Here is a 23,476-nt window from a genome sequence, read left to right as displayed (position 1 = left end):
CCATATGAGGAAATCAATAAATCAAGGACGCTAAAAAAGACTAGGAAATATTAAGAAATAGGGTAAATGATCTTGAGTGGACAATTCGTCGTTTTTCTGCTGTACCCTCGACACATATCTCGAATTAGGCATAAAAGGGACCATCCATAAATGACGTAGCATTTTTGAGTGATTTTAAACACCCCCTCCCCTATCGTAGCATTTCGTCACAAACTTCTAAATACCCCCTGGTAATAACGTAGCTTGACGGTAACTCTCCCCCTTGTCACGTAATTTAAAAAAAAAAACTATGTTGCTTATTCCCCTTCAAAAAAGGTACGTAGCATGACATGACCCCCTACTCCCCTGTCGTCACACATCATCACAAAATACAAAACTCCCCCTTCCACCATATAATCACAGAGAACAGACGTCCATCTTCAGTATTCAACTTGTGTAAAATCTCTAACGGTTTCGAAGGTAGTTTGGATATCTAAACCAGGTGCGCTACTGTCGTCATGTTTTTTTGTGGCTGAGTGCGACAGAATTGACAGCGATTATTCCTATACCCAGTCAAACTAGTCCGGAACCGATTCGGACCTCCAGCATGAACTCCAGCTCAAATGCGTCAACCGATAGAGTCGGAATCGGTTGTTTTCTTTGAGCTAGATTCCATGCTGAATCTATCCAGGATTTCGAACCGGTTCCGGAATCGATTTGACGGATAGTTGGGATAGGTTGGTGTGGCGGCGCTAGTGTTTTTAGTATATTAATTCAAATGTTTACACACGTTTTTTAAATATTTTTGTTCGATCATGGATGTCTGTTCTCTGTGATATAATGCTACGTCATTTATGGATGGTCCCAAATTAGAAAAATATTTTAGCAAACACGTATTAGATGACAGCTAAAACTAATAATTTTGATAATTTGTAGATTGATATTTAAATTGAACAGTGATTGTAACCAGCAAAATATTTTTACTGACTGAAGAGTATTGATCATGAGTGGGAATGTGCTCGCCTTGAATGGAACTAAAAATAGTTTTGCTAAGGACTATAATTATTGCCCTCTTTAAAAGCTTAAACGTTTCAAATGAATTATTGGTAGGGGAACCCGGGGCTATTAAGACAGTGGGGGTAATTCGGACCCCCTCGATTTCTCAGAAGATAGCAAGACTTTCTGACTATCGTACATATTCGTGCAACCGCTATTCAGAAACATTAATTTAGAGCTGAAGTAGATTTTTTGTTCTTTGTAGAAAGGAGACACAGCGTGTTTCGTTGTTTTGCCATTCTCAAAACAAAAATCATTAAAATGGAAAAACGGTGATTAAAGCAACAAATAAAAGTGAAAAAATAAAAGGTAAGTGTTTTTGAAAGCTTATTTCGTCAACCACCGGCTTGCGGATGTGCACACCATTGCACACGCTACAGCAAAGAAAAGACATGGACCGCCAATCGACAGCTTTTGATCGGTAACTTTTTTCACATCTATTCACCTAAAAAGGCGATTTGCTTAGGTAGTTCCGAATAGCCCCGGGTTCTCCTATCCCTAAAGAATAAAAAATATATTTGGAAACGATTTAATTGGTTTTAAAGTTCAAATTTCTATGAAATATACAGAGAGTATATTCTATCAAAGCAAGGCAAAAATCAAATTAGAATTTTGTCGTGACTAATGACTTACCTTTCAATATAGGGGCCCCTTTTCAAAATTTCGGAAGAAAAATGATGTAAGGTTTTGAACGCTTATATCTTTTGTTGTACTGAATGGATTTAATCAATTTCTTCGGCATTTTGTCGAAAATATTTCTACCACCAATGTTGTATTAAATTTTGGAATATGGAGTACATTCATTATCAACGGAAAAATAGTGTTTTGAAAAATCTTTCGAAAGCGACTCGGAAGAGAAAATTTTCAGCCCATCCCGCACAGATCCGTCAATATGGTGCACCAACCGAACAATAAAATGATGAAAAGTTTTAAATATAGGTCCACTACACTGCCCATAAACGCATAAGAGTCCCATGTGGATTTTTGTCGAAAATGAGTTATCCGTTGGATTGTATTCTGTATCACCACTGAATCACACTGCACAAATAAGATTACCGGGTTTGATCAGAAAATATAAAAAAAATACCAAAACATGGTTGTCCCATCCATTTGGCTCAATGGATGGGACAATCTTGATTAGCGTTTTTCTCGGCTTGCTGTTTTTCAACATGGGACTCTTATGCTGTTATGGGCAGTACATGTTTGTTCCTATTTGGGTTGCTTGACGAGAGTAGTTGGTGAGGGAAAGCCGGCATATTCGTTTTGGTTATGCCATTAGAAGCCGGACGGAAAGGAAAGGCTCATGCACGGCACGATAAGGAGCGAGAAAGCGATAGTAGTGCATATTGGCGAAAGCGTTACGTACATTTTGAACCTTAATAACTTTCCTTCTACTAAACGGATTGCTCATCTTGTTTCATAAATCGGAAGGAAACGTTCAGCGCTTGCTACCGATATGTTGTTTGCTATATAAAATTTGTTTAAATAGTTCAAAAACTACTTTAAATGAGAATCAACATTAATGATAAAACCTATAAATAGGGGTGACGCAGCTTTTCTCAAAGCCAGACGTGTGTAAGACGCAGTGCATAACGGACGTGCGTGCTAGGTGTTAGGTCGTCCATTGAGAAGCTGCATCGGACGACCAATTAAATCGGCTACCACCGGAGAGAAGAAGAAAAACGTTGATGGAGGTGGTGGCGGTGGAAAAGCCAAAGGTTGCTGCTAAGAAACGCAGTCACTGAAAAGGCGGTAGCAACTGCCACTAAAAATGCCACCAAAACATCGAAGGCTGCAGCGAACAAGCCGAAGACTCCAAAGCCATAGAAGGCCGCCAAACCTGCCAAGAAAGCTGCCCGAAGAAGATAAGTGAAATCACGCGTCTCTAATGTAGCCAAAAGTCCTTTTCAGGACTAACAAAATTCTTGTAAAGAATTATTGGTGCTTATTTTCCGTTAGCGCTGTTAATTGTGGATGGATTTGTGTCATAGTTATATGCAAACCGTCCTTAGGATGAATATATAATGGAAAAGGAAGTTCCTTTTATTAATTTGTATAATTAAAAATAATTATCATATAAGAAAATATTTTTCAAATTAATTTACAAACCCGAATGTGGCAACTCTACCACTAAGCGAAAGCTACACCAAAACGAATGACGAAATTATTTTCATTTATCGCACAAAAGGATGGCCTTCCATCTGCACCGAAAAGTTAATAATTAGGAACGCCTTGATGCAATGCGTGTTCATTCGGTATGAGCTGCGAAAGGGGAATGTTCGAATGTGTATACGCAGTAGCAACAAATCGTCGACAAGGTTTGAATCGTTTCAAAAGATTCTCGTCTTGTATCACCATAGTTTTCTACAAACCGTCCTTATTAGGACGAATGCATAATGGGAAAATATGGGTTCGTAATGTATATGACATAACAGGGGTGTCGTGACCACACTTCGACGTTATTTCAAATCGTGCAAAGCATAAATTGACATAATTTCAATGATTGTTCCTATATGAATGAAATGACAAATCTTCAGGTTAAAACTGCAATAACTTTGCAATTTATAGAACAATTTTATATTTTTAGTTATCATATAATAACTGTCATCTCTTCCAAACAACTTAACCCTCTGCTGCCATCCCCGGGGGGTTTTGTGGGGTTAAGGAGAATCATTGTAAAATGTCCAATACACGATTTTATGTTGTTACCTCCACTAAAACCACTTCAAAATACTCCCACCTTTCATACAAGTACATTGTCTGCTTGTTTAAATCATATGAAAATATTGACCTGTATTCAATGCGGAGAACTCGGTAATAAAATTGTTTTACTGAATAGACTAACGAACGGGATCCCCCCAAAAATTTCGCTGAGCCCGTTGAATCGAACTTAATGCGTAAAATTTAGCCATTTGAAAGAGATACAAGCAGAATTTTAAGAATATGATCATCGCGGTTATGTCCCGGACATTATCCGCCCCTAGTTTTTTGCTAAGCGTGATTCATTTCTGTACGCTAGGAAAAAGATTCCGATGGTTGTTTCGAGAGATTTTAACATTGATATTTCAAAGCAAGAATAAATTAAATTTGTTCATTTCATGAATGAATGTCTCAACGAGCTTAGAATCCAACAACAACAACAAAGGTTCTTTTCAGAACCACCATAATTATTATAAAGAATAACTTGAAACATTCCCACATATTTCATTAAGTATCATTCAATTCCGGTTATGTCCTAGACATTACCGACCCATCTTTTTTTCTTAACACAATATCTATAACCTCCAAATATAGATTTTTTTTCAGAACAAAATGCTACCAAAAATAGCTCAAACTGGTAATCACGATTATTTGTAGTGCGATTTAGTATCAAAAAGCTATAATCATACTTTATTTAAAACCTAATTCATATTTTACGTAGTGTTTCCAATCTATTTAAATGAAAAAGTATTGGGCTTTGTTCACATTAGAATATATAAAACTCTAATTTTCGAGTGTTTTACCATAAGCAAGCTTGTTCAACAAAGCGTGCTCAGGACGACATAATCTATCAGAAAAACGACCACCTTTCACCATACAAATGAGAAGCAACAGAAGTCACAGCTCCACTGTTGTGCGAAGGTAGGAAGCTCAACCTAAAAGTATATATGTCTGCTTGCATCACTATTGGGGTTTTCGATTGATTGACACCGGTGTAGTGGAGTGCACTGAAACTGCACCGTTTTTGCACTTTCTAGCAGAAGTGCAGAAAACTGGGTATGTTCCATTGACACTTCTGCTAGAATGTGCAAAACCAGTGCAATCCACTACACCGGTGTCAATCAATCGAAAATCCCATATGGTAAGTACTACCTTTACTGTCGCTGTCTCCAGATTATGAGCAGAGCTGGCAGTCTTCTTGATATGGGGTTTTCGATAGTACTCAGGACCGACATGCAGTTTGTATAGGATAGATTGCGAAACTATACTATTGTTGGTTTTCTCTTTAACCGAAAGTGATAGCAACTGTTTTGCTTGTGGTATCTTAGAAATAAGAGATAAATTTATTTCATTTTATTCAATCCAACCTGTAACGACAACAGAAACCCGATAAAAATGCATTTGTAATTTTGTTCTGTTTCATTCCGACGAGGACGAATGTGATGATCCACGTCGACTTTTCTTCTTTCTTTCTCTCTTTTTTTTGCGCGACTTATCACCGTCTGAAGAGGTCGAGGATGACGATGAACTGGACGAGCTACGTTTGCGCCTTTGTTTCTTCTTTGATGTACCACTAGATTTTACTGACGAAACGACGGTTTCAAGGATTTTATGTGCCGCTACCAGTTTCATACTGTCGTGGGCGTGCAGTTTTTCAATAGTTTCCTTCTTAAGCTTCTCGAGCTGAGCAAGCTCCAAAGCAGCTTCCAGTTTTTCTCTGTCCTCCTTCAATTTTTGTTTCTCACGAGCTTTCCTTTGTTGCTCCTCAATTTCTTTTTCCATGTGATTTTTCAATAGCAGTAGAGTTTCAGCACGTTTTAACATTTTCTCTTTTTGAAGCTGTGCCTTCTCTTCTTCAGTAGGCTCTTGTTTGATCTTAGAAATTAAAACCTCGGGGGATTTACGATACTTGGGCTGAGAAGTGACTGCCCTTTCAGATTTTATTGATCGTGATCTGGATCTTGAATCACTACTGCGATGACGAGGATGAGAATCAGATCTACTTCTACTGCTTCGATCATAAGATCGGGAACTTTTAGATCTTGTACGACCTCTTCGGTGCCGAACTGGAGATCTTCTACGATCATAGCTCCGTGAACGACGGTAACGATCAAATCGACCACCTCTACCACGCGGTGAAAAAAATCCACCTCTTCTTTGATTACTCCACCGAACAACAAACTGTCTCCGATTTCCTCCTCGGAAAGATACAGGAGAACGATCTCGGTAATCATGCTTGCGTTCTCTAGAACGACTTCTGGACTCGTCTTTTCTACGGTCTTTCGAAAGGCTCCTTGAAATATCTTTTTTGTGGTCTTCGCGCTTTTGTTCACGCTTTTTATCTTTTTCATTCTTTCGTTCCCGACCTTCTTCTTTATCTCGCTTCTGCTTCTCTACGTTATTCTTTCCACGGGTATCTCCTTCGTTTTCTTGAAGTTTTTGTTTTCCTTTGACCTGAATTTCATGTTTCTCGGCCTCTTTTCTTTTCTTTGGGTCTAAACCAAACACCTTCGCGATTGTTTCATTACGTGGATTTTTGCTTCCATCATCGCCATCTACATCAGAATATGCGCCTTGGTGTTCATAGTCCAGTGCGTTCATGTCTATTGGCTTATCTTGTGTGTTTTCCTTTCGTCGATCTGATCCATTATTGTCCTCAATGGTACGAGAATTGGATTCTTTTTCCTGTTTTAGTTCAAAAAACGATTTTTTTGAAGCATCCTTAGCCATTTCTTCGTGTCTTTTTTTACGCTCGGATTCGCGGCGTTTAATTTCTAAATCGCGCAGTCGTTTTTCTTCTTCCATCTTCTCTAAATCCGTCATTTTGATTGTTCGGTTTTGCGCAACTCTCCAATGAATTGGCGTGAAGCTGCGCGAACGGGATCGTGAACGAGAAGGGGTCCGATAGCGCTACAAATTTATTTTTTTTTCAAGAGCGTCGAATAATTTACAAATTATACTTACAAAGTTTCCGCGTCCTTTGATGACCCTGCCGCTTTTAGAAACTGGAACACGCTTTTTTGACCATCCAAAACCACGCTGTTCTCTCCCTCTATCTCTTTCTCGTCGTCGACTGCGACTGTCATCTTCTTCTTCGTCCTCCTCGCTGTCTCTGTCATAGCGTCGTTTGTTGCCACCGCCTCGCATCAGATATTTGTTTGAAACCTGTTAAGAATATTCAGTCAACATTTATTTCGAAATACTTTGTATCATGTTGGACTGATTTCAAAATCTACAAGTTTATCAAATTAAAAAACGCTGAAATGCCGAGTATATTTTGTTTGATTTAAGCTAAACCACGGCAATTTGAAATCAATCAAGAAACCATTACAATGTTATTTCGGGAAATGCTTTCTGTAATAATCGTGTAACATCACCTCCGGAATTTCGCTTGGATCTATTTTAGTCTTAACAATCATCGGATGTGCATCACCGTCGTCCTTTAGCTCGCCTTCCTCCAATGTATTTCCATTTCTATGCATGTAGAGAATATTTAAATATTTAGTTTATTATTATTGTGTGTCCACAAAAACATACTCTTTTTCACTTTTCGACTTTTTTTCTTTCTTTTTCTTCTTTTCCTTCTTGCGCTTTTTGGAGCCTTCTTCTTCTTCTTCTGAACCATCGCTTGCATGTGATTTTGACTTCTTTTTCTTTTTTTCCTTTTTTTCTGTAATGGCAGATTTATGGGAAATCAAGAATTATAGTACAAAACTAGTACAAAAGTTATTCGAAGGGGATAACGGATTTCACTATGGTCACGAAGCTTTATTTAGGAGTACTAAAGTGTTAACAACCAAAAGGTTAATTTTATATAGATAGTTTATAGTATAATTTTTGGCCAGTTTATATATTATTTATATTAGAATGGAGCCTATGGTTTAGAATATTTGAGTACAATGTTTTTAGCTCTTTGGGATAGATCTACGCAATGTTCTACAAAATTGTAAAAAAAATAATCGTTTGAAAAATGGATTCGTCATAATGCAGAATGAGCCTGTACTAAGCAGATTTAAAAATCCGCTTTCTAACACAAAAAATGTTTTATTTGTTTAAAATTCAAATCTATGTATCTTAATTGCTTAAATTTTTTATTAACATGGCTTTAAAAAGTGTGTCATTCTTCACAAATCAATCTATCACCATCCACCCCCTTGAGGTATTTATAGTTCCTGCTTATAGGGAATCAAAAACCGTCGTAGGTGGCCAATGTGGTCAAAGCGACATTGGTTAGTCATTATTGATCTAGACTGGTAAATCCAAGTAATTTTGCATTCATTTCAATAGGTTTTGCATCATTTGGATATCATGGCGGTACCAGTTTATATGGGAATTTGCTGTGTGACCGCACTCTTCATACCGTAATTCCGGAACAGGAAGTGCAATTAATAAAAAAATTCAATAGCATCCGACGGGAAGGTTGTATCTTTCATTTGAGATTAAGTTTGTGCAATTCGGTCAAGCCATCTCTGAGAAACAGAGGTGACATTGTTTTTCCACATACACAGCGGCCAGCAGGGACAGGAAGGACAGGAGTCTAGGGGCTTAACGAACCACCCCGCCTCCTCCACGTTACTACTGCGAGTTGGGGAACCCTGCTAGGATATAGTGGGATTTTGGATTGCGCCCTGCTAAACCTCTAAAAAAGCCATAAATCCGAAAGCAGCTAAGATCTTAGCATAAAAAGCACCATAGCCCAACCGGCACATCAGGATCGACGCCAGTGACATCCTGATTATGGCATACTGGCCGTGGCGAATGGCAACGGATAGGACACGGATCACGACACTTTGGGCTGACACGCGTGCTATTCTACTCCCTGAGTGAGAAAGGATGACACCATCTTGAAATGTCGAGTGGGCCAACAGCATGGCTGCCTCCGTCTCGACAAAACCCTGGTAGGTCTCCAGGTACGTTCAAAACTCGTTGCCATTTAGTTGGTGGTACTAGGTTCGGTTCAAGCATTCCCGATTTTACGCCAATGCGGCTCTGAACACTACTCATCATGAAGGATAGTGTCAACCACTTGCACGACCTCCCTGCCTTAGATATAATCATGGGATCACAAGAGGCGACTATGTCGGGTTGGGTGTATAGGAAGCATGGAGAGATGAACTTCCATTTGCATTTTTTGTCCCTTCGCGAATGCTTCCGGAAGTACCTGCATCGGTTTGGACATGCTGTCACCCCTTTGCTCGGAGTGTGTGAACGTGCAAGAGACACCGGAACACATGGTCTTTGAATGCCCTAGGTTCGAAGAAGCTCGTAAGGGTCTGCCTGGTGTGACAGTGGACAATATCAGTGAAGAGATGTGCCACGACGAGCATACCTGGGTCGCTGTCAACAGAGTGTTTTCCGAGCTGCAGAGGAAATAGCGAAGGGACCAACAAAGTAGCGCCATTGGCTAGAAAGCCGCCGTAAAACCACAAATCGTTGTTGAGTTCAGTTGAGTAGTACGCGACGTAGCACCGGATTCGGGATGTCGGGCGCCAGTGAACCGGACGTCAGGCTTCACAGGAATCGCCCTAACCGGGTAGTTCGTGAGTAGGCTAGATCCAACGCCAGGAATTAGACCGAGTAGATCGCATCGAATAGCTTGCAGTGGGCCGTTAGGGCGCCAAAGAACCGGATGCTACGCTCCACCCGAAATCGTTGGATGGAACTCAGCACCTACTTGCTGGCCCGTTGAGTAGGTTAGGTCTACCACCGGGGACTAGACCGAGTAGACGAAGCGGGTAGTCAAATAGCTTATAGAAACGAACATCGGTATCGGAAGCAATCTTCCGCTGGGGAAATCACGGTAGGGTGAATTCGCCGCCGTGGACTGCCCGACAGAATCATGACGAAAGGGGGAGCTAATTGGCTCACGAAACAAACAATGGTACTGAGAGATATTCCGTTGCCGGGGAGCTCTCAGTCGGAGTAGGATAATATCCGAGTTGATATCGACAAATCTGTGATCTAAATGGCTCAAGGAAGCGGGTATCGATGTCGGGAGAAATTCGTCCGTCGGGGTACTATTGATAGGAGTAGTAAGTTTACCGTCGGGGACTATCCAAGTAGATCGTGATAAGGCAGAATGACTCACGAAAACATGAGCTAAATGGCTCAAGAAACCAGCACCTAAAAGGCTCACGGGGACGAGAGCTAAACGGCGACATAATAGATGGAGACAACCGCTCAGTTGGACCTAACCTAGCCATAACCCCTATGTCTGAGTAAACTAGGCAAAGATTACAGATTTATCGCCTCCGACGTTATAAATAAATAAAAAAATAACTGCCCCGCTTTCCTTCCCGTGCTTATGCCAAATGACACTAATGCCAAATGATTATTATACCAAACGACCGTTATGCCAAATGACCATTGGTCAAACGACCAATACGCAAATTGAGTTTATACCAAACGACTGTATATCAAACGGCTTATGTAAAATGGCTTTATGCCGAATGGCCTGACACCATACGTAAGCTAAAAACTTATCGTGTACGTAAAGTCCTTGAAGAATTTTTTTCTATTTTTATAGGCTGCTAGGGACGATTCACTGTACCTACTTGATTGGAACAAAAATATGACCGACCATGTCCTTTAGCGAGTCTACCGATAATATGAAAAACAATCTGTCTATTCTGAATTCACACGCAAACGGATGATGACCGTGTTATGATTATGTTAATTAGAACTGGCATATGATCAGCAATCGAATAGTGCATATCGACATAGATTTTTCATTAGGGCTTAAATCGCAAATGTAAACAAACTGCGTTTTCGCTATTATGACATTATGCGACAAAAATACTACAAGATTGAGGTGAAAATTTGTTGAAATGGTTTTTAGCTCGATTTATAATTAAAGAAAACAAAACGGCGAAACATGCATTTTTTCGAGATTTCGACTTAGGCCCTTGTTCTCATATGGAATATAAAGGCTAAACTTACATTTTTAGACAGTACCGGGGCGTATGGTTATTAGTCACAAAATTATTCTTTAAACGGTGGTTCTATTATATAAATGATAAGCAATATCTACTATGATCATGTCTACTTTATAGTTGTTGCACATAAACATTCGAATATTTCGATATTTTCATGAAATTTGAAGAAAAGATGCGCGCGCCCTTTCATTTACATTGGGTTTCTATGCGCCTATTTGCTGAGCCCTATTAAAAAGTATACTGTCAAGCTCGCCCATTTACCTAGCCCTAACTAGCAAGACAGAGTCAGTTTAGCCCATTTACCGCGCCCTTCTGAAAATTATGTTCCCGGTTTAGCCCTTTCGCAAATGGTGGTTGCTGAAGGGCGAAATCACGACTGGAATGCAAATTGGGCGTAAGCATTTTTTTAGTTTCTACCCACTAAAAGCACATAGGAATTAAATTCGTTGTTATATTGTCATAAGGTTTAACCAAAGATGCTCCAGGAAAAACATGGTCATAAAGTAATTTATACCTACAATAAAAACTACATTTAGAAAAGCATCGCCGAATACTTAAACTGATTTTTCTCCATTTGAGTACATTGCGACTTAGGCCCTAATGAAAGATCTGTGTCGATATATAGTAAACGATTTCACAATACGATACGATCCTTCATCGATGGCAATTATTACGAGGACAGCGAAAAATAATCACAGCAAGTAAAGCAATATCAGCAACCGTAACATCAACCGGAGTAAGTGAATTTTAGGAATCCGACGTTTAGAGTTCAACCAAATTTTTTTTTCCACCGAACATACGGTCGGTGTTCAGTCAGACCGTACTATGTCGCAAAATATCAAAAAATGAAATAATGATAGCACTGGATAAAAAATTTCGTCAGGTACATTCGACTTTTGCCAGATATGAAATATGTAACAATAAACAAGAGTTGTGGCAACATGCCACTCAAACTTTAAACTAGTTTTTCTCGAAATCAATATTTTGTCACTTAGTCCGATCTGATTTAACACCGACCATATGGTACTTCGAACCGCGGATCATCGTTCTTATTTCGAGTTCTAAGTTATCACAAAGTGTGGCTATTATCCCCGATCAAGCAAAGCTCCACCACAAAAATATGTACGCACAATTCAGGCTGCTGTACAACACATCATCACTGTCCATAATCTAAAGTCAGACCCATGTTCAACGGGATGCCTTATCTACATGGGACTGACTTACGATTTTAAACAGATCAGCTGAATTTGCATCTAACATCACGCAGCTTCAAGCTATTTTTGATCTTGTAAAAAAATGTTGCGCTTACCTTTTATCTGTCTCACTAATTCGCCACAGTTGGAAACGACAGCGTCCTGAAGAGGACGAGAATTTCTATCAACCGGCAGCTGTTCCAGTTGTCGCACTAAATCATGACCGGAAACTACATGTCCGAAGACAACATGGACGCTGTAATGAAAGTAATGCAATAAAGTTTATGTAAAATGCAACAAGTTCTCGTGTACTTACTTATCAAGATGAGGTGCAGGTTGCGTTGTACTACAATGGGAAAAGAAAGAACAAAACACAAAATTGATTGCATATGCTTTTGGTTTTTAGTCGAGTAGAGTTGATATTTGGCGAGTTCTTGAAAAATATTTGTTGTTTCGTCTTTTGGTGCGGCATTCGCATACCATTTGTGTACAAACTGCTGCTCCGAGCCGCGACACGAACGTGTGCGTACGATAGAAATTGAGCACCGCGTCAAGCCATTGCACCGTGCCCAATGTCTATCGCGTTTGGCTCGATCTATTAAGTAAACGATTTTTCCTTAACCTTTTTGTTGTACTGCCCCCTAAGCACCGAGACACCACGGAGACGGTCACTTAACATGTTGAAGCAGCTGAATCATTCTGTTGCTCTATACACACAACACAAACGAGGTACAAAAAATTGTACAATACTATTAAAATCTCAGAACTGACTGAAGGTTTTTTATTTATGCTGGAAGGTAATGGGTTAACTCGTCGTATATAATAAAAATATAAATGGTATCACGACCATCATTATAAATTGACACTTACATAAAGAACTGAGAACCATTTGTATTCTTTCCACGATTTGCCATAGAAAGAAGAAATGGTTTATCATGTTTTAAAATGAAATCTTCATCTAAAAGGCGAATAAAAAAATAGAATCATGGATTATTAATATCAAATCTTTCACAAACCGTCAAATGTCCCTCCATATATTGATTCGCCTCCAGTGCCATTGCTGTTCGAAAAATCACCCGACTGGATCATAAAATTTTTAACGACCCGGTGGAAAATTATTCCCTGAAATGAAATAAGATGATAATAGCTTTTAATTCAAATTGCTTACATTAATAATAAAAAAAGACATATTTCGCAGTACGTTGTAATGGTTTTGAGCATAGGTGTCAGCAAATACAAATTTACCACATTCAAGTTTATAATCGTATATTTTTAACGCCTCTGCGGTTACTACCAATGAATTGATGTATGCAAACTGTAAACTTGTGTTTATTATAGGTCTGACTACGTCCAAGAAATTTATTTAACGTCCAATTTTGTTAAAGCATATGGTGTACACCGCATTTTTTCGAGATACCTCGCCATGGTGTCTACTTTATCAGCAGAAAAAAAATTCCCTGAGATTTCCAGGTAGGGTTTTGTGAAAAAATCTAGGTTCAAAAAGAAAGGATATTTCTAGAGATTTTATTCAAAACGACATATCTACAATGAGTGACTCTCTTGGTTTACTTTCTCTTTCGATTTTTACGGCGTCACTATAGCACGTTTAATTTATTTTACAATACAGATCGTAAGATGTTGGTTTTTACTAGCATATTATTCAAATAGTTGAGAGATAAATGTTAAAGCGACCGAATTATTAACAGAAGAGAAAGTACAAAATGAGAGTCACTCATTGTAGATGTCTTTTTGTAAAAAAAAAAAATTAGGATTTCATCCTAAAATAATATTTTTTTCGTTTGCTGACATTGTTCTTTTTTGATACGTTTTGACGATATTCAATGAGAAAGGGACTGGAAGATATGAAACGTTAATCATTAAGATACGTGAAGCAGGTAGTTAAGCAACATAGAAAGCAGTTTCCAGACCAGAGGATTCCAGGATTCAAGAGTAGCGGCACGGAGAGAAATCAAGTTAGTGAAGTGAAAATCGATGGAAGATTTTCATTTTCATTTCGGTTTAAAAAAAAATCACTTTATCACCGGGGTGTTTGCGAGATCGCCAGCGTAGGTGTGCGAAGGGCTCAAGTGTTTGTATTGGTATATTTAAGGTGTTTGTCGAGTGTGCCAGCGCGTATGTGACTTTACATGTACAAACTCGATTCTGTAGCCATGTAGCCATCAGCATATTGGTGTGTGCTCTTGATAGATCGCGCGGACCACGAATATGATACTCAATTTACAGTATGCGGTTCAAATGCTAGAAGCGAGTGAGCACCCCTGTATTACTAGAGTTCCCGATCATATCGCGTTTTTCAGAATAATTTTCTGAATCACATGCACTTAGTTGGGAAGTCAAAACCGATTCAATGCACTAAACAGTGAGATTGAATTATTCTGACATCATTTATCAATATTTGTTGCATTTGCCTCAAACTTACTTGCATACAAAGAGGCTCATCAGCTACGCGCGTGCGTGCGAGACCCGCTTACGTGGAGTGGGGAGCCATAACAAGCTATTTCGCTTGAGCTATTATCGACTGACTCCCTCCAGCTAGTCCAGATCGATAACGGAGTAGCAGCCAGGGGTGGTTGCACAAAATTATTTTTCGTAAAAGGTTCTCGATTGTAACCTTGCAACAGATTATACATAAATATCTAAATAATCGCAACAGTAAAAGTGCCTTGTCGGACAATATGCTAGTGGGACGGAGTTTTCATACCTCCAATCTGATCAATTACAGGTATTATTAGGAAAATAACACTTTTATGTTAAGCTGGTTGACGATCTCTTGGAAGACCTTCATGATTGCATATTATACTTCGATTAAGCATTGAATAGTATAGCCTCGATTGACATTTTATCTGCTCTAATCAAGTAACTTATATCCAAAGAATATTCCCTTGTCCTGATACTAGGTGTAAACGAACAGAATACCATATTCAATAAAATTACAATTACAATAAGGTGTTCCTTTGTATTCCATGGGTAGCCAAACGGACCAAACCGTCAATCGTAAAAATATATTTTTGCAGCATCGAAGACCATTTAATAAATATTCTAAAAACTCATTATGGCTTCATAAAACGCTGTAGTGAAATGTTTAACCCTTTATGGCGTTCGATAGCGATTCGAACGAATAGAAAATTCATTTGATTTTTTTTGTCCTAAACGAAAATACAAGCCACTTTCGACCGAATCTCGCATTCGTCGTGAACAACAATAAAAATTATGCGCCGATTCCTGACAATATCCCAACATCAATTGGTCTGTACTAAGTCAGACCGGACAAAGTCGCAAAACATCAAAAATTGAGATAATGATAGCAATGTATAAAGAATTTCTTCAGCTACATTAGACTCTTGCCAGATTTGAAATATGTAACAATAGGGGAACATGGGGAGACTTGACCAAGCGCAAAATTCCATTTTTGGCTATGGCGTCTTCTATTCGATTCTCAAATTTTTTTCAAAAATATTTTTATACTTGTTTTGATCCCTTAATTTTAAAAGTTTGGAATGAAAAATCCTTACCTTACAGAAAATATTACGTGATTAATAAATTTGCATTAAGTGATGTAATTTTTTATCAAACTATGTGTGGACATATCTACTCGACTACTAATGACTATTAATTTTTTTTATCGGGCAGCTAGGGCCGAGGGTGGTGGCTAGCGGGTTTCATACATCCTTGACCTGACGGACAAAGCTATGGTGCCTTGAACACAGGCAACGCAGATCCAAGGCCATCATTGAAATGATAAGTTCTGCGTTTGAGATGTACTTCCCCCGGTTGCCAGACGAATACCTGTAATTATTACTTGTTGCTTTGTATGTATGAATCTAATGTTCAGTCCTGGGTGGTGTATGCGTGGAAGGTGTGATTTTTAGCGTTCGAGTCCAGGAGTGCATATCTGTCTGGGTTAGCGTGGGCGTTTACTAATTGTGTAATAGTGTGATCGCCAAAGGCTCGAGTATTTGAATGCTAGCGTGTCTCTAATTTTGCGTGCATAAATTCGATTTTAGATTCGTGTGGCCATTCGCATATTCACGTGTATTCTTGAACGATCGCGCGCGGACCGTGAATATGATAATTAATTTTTAGTGTATGGTAGAGGAACGTGTTGTCTGGTGAATATGAGCATCATTCTTGATTGGTCCAACTGAAGGCATGAGTCGAGAGTAGAGAATTCCGTACGTAGCCGGTCTATGATCGCGCGAGTGGTGGGTTAATGCTTGAGACCGCGGTTGTAAAGTTATAGGTGCTGAAAAGTTCACTTAAGTAAGGGGGTGTTTTAATGTTGGCGAAATTGCGAGCGTAGGTGTGTGTGGATGATTGAAATTGTAATGTAAGTTCGCGTTTTGACCAGGTTTGTGTTATCGCGAAAGTTAGGGTCGCTTGTGCGTTTTGGATGTGAGTGTATAAGGGAGAATATGCAATTGATTGTGTTAGTGAGTATGAGTATGAACCTTACTTAAGGTATAGTAATAAAAGGAAAAATAACATGCCGAATGTTTCTTTGTTTAGGTCAGTAACCGTGCATTGCAGAATGCCCAAAAACTCTGAACCTGGCCTCGTCGAGTCTAGTCTGTCCGTCTCGTCCTGTCGTGTCTGGGGTTTCCAGGTTACATGCATTCACCAGATGAGACTAGCTTATGTCAGCTTACTTGTGCACTGGTTTCGTAGAATCGAGGTGATCATCGAAATGATAGATCCTACGAGCGAATGCACTTGGCCCAGTCACCTGTCGAGCATTTGTATATTTGCGTGTGTGAATGTTTACGTGTGTATGGGAAGTATTGTGTGTTGAGATATGTGTGTTACCTGTAAATAATATGTTAATACAAATATGCATGATGTTAAAATAAGACATGTGTGATATGCTACTTGCAGTTTGTTGTGCGTTCCTACTTATCTGATTCAATTGAGTATGAAAGTACATCTCAATTTTTCTAAAACCTGGCGACGTCTGATGGCAGCGAATAGTCATTGTTGACAGCAATGTTGCCCTTTTATGTTAAATTAACTCGGAGAAGTCATCAGAGGAATATGACGCATGAGACCGAAAATAAATAAAATAAAATGAAATAAAGAGTGGAGTTAGTACTGTTATTGAATATTAATTGAACAACACACATGTACCATGCAATAAAACTACTTGGAATCTAAATGCCAGAAAATGATATATATTTACCATTAACGACAATTGCATTCCGTTAGAAATTTCTCATGCTATGCTGGACGGGAATGAATGAGTGACGTGCGTCGGTAAATTAATCGTACCTTCATTTATCCAATCCGAATGAATCGAATCGAATGCACGAATTGAACACCAGTAAAAAGTGACCAACGAATCCCAAGAAGGATCACCCCATCATATAAGCCAGTTCTGAATCCATTCCCTGGTCCATATGCCACAAATACTCAGACGCCCACATACACAGATAGACACACGACTAGCACACAATTGTACACTAGTACCAAAAACCACAATTACAATTATTACAACACAACACAACTAATAGGGTTCTACTGTTATTTTTTTTATTGCGCTTGTGCACGTTGACGAGGTCGAACGATAAATCGACAAACAATGACTTCCACTGCGAGCCGTTCTCACAAAGACTGCCGTTAAGCTGTTGAACAATGTCTGCAAACACAGCCAACAGTAAAAAGTCAATCCACGGCAACCCGCCAATCGACCACGCCAGTGGATTTTTTCCCCTTTTCGCAATGCACACGCTTACATTAGATTCACATTTAATCACGTTCGTTCATGCAAATGGAATTGTGGTACATCGATGTTTTCAAATGTATGTAGTGCGAGATACATGCATTGCACATCTAAATTTTTTGAAATGGTTCAAAACTTCGAGTGGGTTATTACCCACTCGGTTATTTTCGAGTGGGTAGTACTACCCATACTACCCACGCTTTCCGCCGGCCCTGCTAAGGACCACTGACAATATGGAAAAAAATAAATACAGTATATTTTATGGCATTATTTTTTATGATTTTTCAAAATTCTCTTGGTCAAGTCTCATGCATTTAAGGGTTAACATCGACCAATTTGATTAAACTTTTGAGCATAACATCACTTATCGATGTTTTTACATTATCAAGTCTAAAGTTCGTCATTTTAAACAAAATAGCTTCTTCCATTTAAAACGCTAGACTATTACCCATAACAATACGATAGTTTCGTTGGAGGTAGTACTGATCTAATACGCATCTAACATTCATAAGAAAGCAAATAGAACTGTTGATTGTACGTCGATTCCCGGTTTGCCATTTCCCGGAAAACCATTTTCCGGAATGTCATTTCCCAGAAAACCATTTCCCGGAATGTACCATTTCCCAGAAAACCATTTCCCGGAATGTACCATCTCCCAGAATATCATTTCCCGGTATGTACCATTTCCCGGAATACTATTTCCCGGAATGTACTATTTTCCGGAATACCATTACCCGGAATGTACTTTTTCTCGGTAATTATTTATACTATTGAAATCTAAAGTAAACATGTAATTTGAACTTTAAGAACAAATCCAGAGCTATGTTGACTTACATATATGGTATTCTATAGCATTCAAAATCTTATCATTTTATAGAAGCAATATCATGAACAATCCACTAGAGATTTTGAGCCGAGTTTACAGAAACAGCCCAACGAATCATGTGTTTTTTACCTTCCAAGATGTTTGTGGACCTGCATACACGTGGCCTGGTTACATAGAGAGAATTCTGGTTTCTAAAAACTTTAATTATCACGAGCGTTTACAATTAACCACTGTTTTTCGTGAATGGTCTTCGAGATCCAGAGGAATGGGTTAAATTTATCGTCGAAATCAAAGGATTTCATTTTCGCCGTTACAGAAGAGTAATCTTGGATTTGTTCAATTATTTTAACAAGGAATCCGTGAAAAAGAAATATTTTTTCTTTTGTAGGAGTCATTCCATTTACGTATATTTAGATGGAACACTGAGAGAGCTACCAACTTTTAAACTAAACTAACCTATTCTCCTCTATTCTTTATTTCACATTATTCCGCGACAAATAAAATTTACAATCAAGATATGATAAGCTTTATAGATATTGATTGGCTGTGCTGGAATAAAACATGATGACATTCTTCTGCATTCCAAGTTTTTGTTTGGTTCGCTTGACACCTTATCTTTGCTCTCTGATCATATTAATAAAAAAAACAAGCTCTCATACACCAATAAAGTACCAGAAAACAGATTATGCTTAAAAAAGGCAAAGTCTCAAATCAGATTGTTATGAATTAATAATTTCCAAAAAAGTACTCAAATTTTAAAGAAGACAAATTCAAAAATATTTTTCATGATTTGCTCATCTCCAAAAGAAGGCGAATAAGCTCATAGAATAACAATTATAATTCAAAAAGTTTTAACCCCATAGAAAATCCTCCCGATTTTCCCACCGACTAAATCGGCTTGCGTCGGCACAATCGGCCGACTATGCCACCAATTAATCGGTCGATTGTTGCACCGACTCTTATGGGGGTTTAACATGGACGTCAGCCGACTCAACAACCGATTAAATATGACAGACGAAATCTGTTGAAATCGGTCTATTTCAACCAATTAAATCGATCGATTAGTTGATAGATTAAAACTGGAACCAGATTCACACAGATTAAATCTGGCGATTAATATAGTGACGAAAATTGTCCACCGACGAAACCCAACTTGCTCGTTTAATTAATCTGTCGACCTCGATGCACCCGTTTTCGTCGGTCGACTGTGAAATTTATGAACTGTCAACTTTTCTATGGGGAAGGTATGTTAGGACCACTAATACTTAAATGCAATAAAACACCAAGAATATTTTGAAAGAGTACTTAAAAGAATGTGAAACTACATAGAAATAGAAAGTATATAGTAGAGTAGAAAGTATATAGTAGAAATATATAAATCAAAAACATGCCAAAAATAACGACAAGGAAGCATGCATGTATAAGAAAGAAAAACCGCAGATTTTTTAGATGCATAATCCATAAAAATCCCAAAATAAATATATCTGAAGCATTGTTTATATGTTATTCAAACTTACCATTAATATCAATAAAATTCCAAACATATTTCCAAACTACTTTTTAAGTTCTAAAGTAGAGAGAATTTCGTAGTTTGTTTAACATTTGCTGCGTAGCAAGTGTAATCAAAATGAGTGGTGGCAAGGTACGCAAGGTTTAATTTATTTTCCGGGAAATGGTATTCCGCGAAATGGTTTTCCGGGAAATGGAACATTCTGGTAAATGGTTTTTCCGAGAAATGGTACATTCCGAGAAATGGTTTTCTGGGAAATGGTACATTCCGGGAAATGGTTTTCCGGGAAATGGTACATTCTGGGATATGGTTTTCCGGAATATGGTATACCGGGAAATGGTATTCCGCGAAATGACGTACAACCAGAACTGTTAGCATCTTGCGGGGGAATCCCAGTAAGTGCAGAGAAATAGAATTTCCGCTGGTTTTATTTAGTATTTCAGCTCTAGTGTAATAACCGATTCTAACTAGAATTGGCTATATTACTCAAACCGGAATACTTTCCAGAACCAGTCAGAATTCTCGGGACTGATTCTTCGTTGTAATCTAAGCATAAGCATAATAATCAGCAATAATGGCAGACCAGGTTCCCTATCTGATAGCGTACCTTGTAGTGCAAAGGTTTCTCGGTCTTTTTACCGATTCCCTTCTCTCCGGTGCATAACGCACGAAAATTTTCACATGTTTTTGGTGCCAAGTCTGGTTCAAGCTCAAATACTATTCTGCCAGCCGGTAAACCACCAAGGGTAATATCAAAGAAACACCGTATTTTCGTTGATGCATTATTCTTCACTGTGTCCGGATTCTCTGTCATCTGGAAGAAAATAAATCGATTTTGTTGAAAATGGCGTCACTGAACCGGGAATAGAACGATGAGAATTACTTTTCACACTAATTTAGTAATGACCTCAAAACAATACTCTTTTCATTCCAATTATTAAGTATTATTGTTTTTCAATAAGGATAATTAAGAGATTTTCAATGCACTTAGCACTAATTTTGTGAATTTCTCGAATTGCAAAGATAACCACGAACCGAACTTAAAATCGATCCTATAGCAAAGCACTGCACTGACACTGTGTCAGGGAGGGATGCCAGGTCATATTAAAATATAGAAATTTTTTCTTGAAATCGACGAGAACATTTCAAATGGGCCGATAAACAAAACGTAAACAATTCCGGTTAATATTAGGTTTGTTCTAGTACACGGAAGTCACTCCCTATTGCTCCGGAGCAAAAAATTCTTGCTCCTTTTCACTTCGATTTGCTACCAGAAGAAGAAAAAGAAAAGAAGATAATACAGGAACGATTTTCTCTCTGTTTGCTCCGGAGTACTTCCAGTTTCTCCTGGTACTGGAACAAACCTATTGTTTGTGGCACTAAAAACTGGATTCTAACCGCACTGCTCACTTACTACTCTTCTATTAAATTCTACTCATAGACTGGTTAGATCGACTGGTCTGTCTATGAAAGTACCATCTTTATCACTTGAAATACATGTGTTTTGACAGCTCGCAGTTTTCAGTAGCAGTTTGATCACTCGCACTTTGAAAGTGCGGAGTCCAGGTTGGTGGAAGTGCGCAATACTTACTTCAAATGGACACTAACAAAGCTTTATACACACCTTAAATAAGCCGATTCTGAAGCCTGGATCACAGACAAACAGACGTAACAGCTCGAAGAAAATTCTAAAAAAATCATCGCCCACGTTATACTAGCGACATTTGTTGAACACATTGCACAAAATGTGATTCTGGCAACCATGGGAAATATTTTTTTTCAACCGAAGTCCTGGCAACAATGCCCACACCGGTTGTCAACTGCAAGATAGTAGATGAAAGGTAGGAGCATTGTTGCAGTTAAATTTGAAGAGCGAAATAGAAAAATCGCCTATGTCACGTACTTCAATTTCCATAGCATAATAACTAGACACTTTATACAAAGACTAGCGATGTGTCAAAAATTGCAGCCAAACGGACTGTCAAAAAGTGCAGCCAAATGAGCATGAGGGTTTTGAAAGGGGAAGTGCAAGAGGAAGCCCATTGCAAAGCTTATGGGAGCGTCCGTGATGCCAGTTTACATCCATGGTTGCTAGTTTTATTGTTTTTCTCTCCGCTAGTATGTTATATAAAGTGTCTGTAATAATAACTACAATTGACAAATTTAAAGAATGTAGAGCTACGTCTGCATTTTTAAAATCCAACAACCATTTATTGTTACGGGAAGTTAGACAACATCAAAATTGTTTTTCTTTTCGTGTGAAGAAATCAATTCTTATCGTTAATTGGTCGTAAGATTGATTTTTGTCTTTATTTACTCTTCTTTGTCGTCGCGCTTTTGGAATCCCGGAGACATCAGGAACTCTTTATTTTATTTTTCAAACTGGCGTTTGCTTTTACTATAAAAACATGGTTATGTAGCCTAAAAAGTTAGCTGTGTTATCGAGGTAATTGGATCAAGATCGCAGAGAAACAACCCCTAAAATTTCCTTGCCAATATCAAGATCAATTCGCATCAACGCACTATGGGGTAACTAGGTCGAAAACCTGGACAAAATTAATTTCTGCTGTTCTATATATTATTTTGCAATGATAATTCAAGAAAAGCTAAAATATTTGATGTTGAGCACATTTTCATAAAAAAATCCACCTAACAGTGTGAATTTTTTTTCTTCATTTGTAGGACGATTTTCTAACGTATTTTTATTATATTTGCCTTTGGCACTGGGGACAATACGACATAGATTTTTCATTAGGGCTTAAATCGCAAATGTAAACAAACTGCGTTTTCGCTATTATGACATTATGCTACAAAAATACTACAAGATTGAGGTGAAAATTAGTTAAAATGGTTTTTAGTTCGATTTATAATTAAAGAAAACTAAACGGCGAAACATGCATTTTCTTCGAGATTTCGACTTAGGCCCTTCTTATCATATGGAATATAAAGGCTAAACTTACATTTTTAGACAGAACCGGGCGTACGGTTGTTATTCACAAAATTATTCTTTAAACGGCGGTTCTATTATATAAATGATAAGCAATATCTACTATGATCATGTCTACTCGATAGTTGTTGCACATAAACATTCGAATATTTCGATATGTTCATGTAATTCGAAGAAAAGATTCACGCGCCCTTTCATTTACATTGGGTTTCTATGCGCCCATTTGTTGAGCCCTATTAAAAAGTATACTGTCAAGCTCGCCCATTTTCCCAGCCCTACCCAGCAAGACAAAGTCAGTTTAGCCCATTTACCGCGCCCTTCTGAAAATTATGTACACAGTTTAGCCCTTCCGCAAATGGTGGTTGCTGAAGGGCGAAATCACGACTGGGATGCAAATTGGGCGTAAGCATTTTTTTAGTTTCTACCCACTAAAAGCACATAGAAATTAAATTTTTTGTTATATTGCCATAAGGTTTAACCAAAGATGCTTCCGGAAAAACATGGTCATAAAGTAATTTATACCTACAATAAAAACTACATTTAGAAAAGCATCGCCGAATATTGAAACTGATTTTTCTCCATTTGAGTACATTGCG

General features: G+C 38.3%; 1 protein-coding gene across 1 annotated transcript; it reads right to left on the bottom strand.

Moving 5' to 3' along the window:
• Positions 1-5,043: 5,043 nt before the first annotated feature.
• On the bottom strand, positions 5,044-21,016 carry LOC131677822 (peptidyl-prolyl cis-trans isomerase G). Its single transcript, XM_058957884.1, has 10 exons — positions 20,817-21,016; positions 20,541-20,747; positions 12,880-12,985; positions 12,734-12,821; positions 12,180-12,209; positions 11,980-12,119; positions 7,273-7,405; positions 7,113-7,209; positions 6,700-6,900; positions 5,044-6,645 (listed from the first exon to the last, which is right to left on the bottom strand). Exons 2-10 carry the CDS (start codon positions 20,745-20,747, stop codon positions 5,155-5,157), a joined length of 2,493 nt encoding a protein of 830 aa, XP_058813867.1. The 5' UTR covers positions 20,817-21,016; the 3' UTR covers positions 5,044-5,154.
• Positions 21,017-23,476: the final 2,460 nt, after the last annotated feature.

Source organism: Topomyia yanbarensis, chromosome 1 (genome assembly GCF_030247195.1).
Source record: "Topomyia yanbarensis strain Yona2022 chromosome 1, ASM3024719v1, whole genome shotgun sequence".
Lineage (NCBI taxonomy): Eukaryota > Metazoa > Arthropoda > Insecta > Diptera > Culicidae > Topomyia > Topomyia yanbarensis.
The sequence above is the reverse complement of the archived record's forward strand: the minus strand, read 5'-3'. Positions and strand labels throughout refer to the sequence as shown.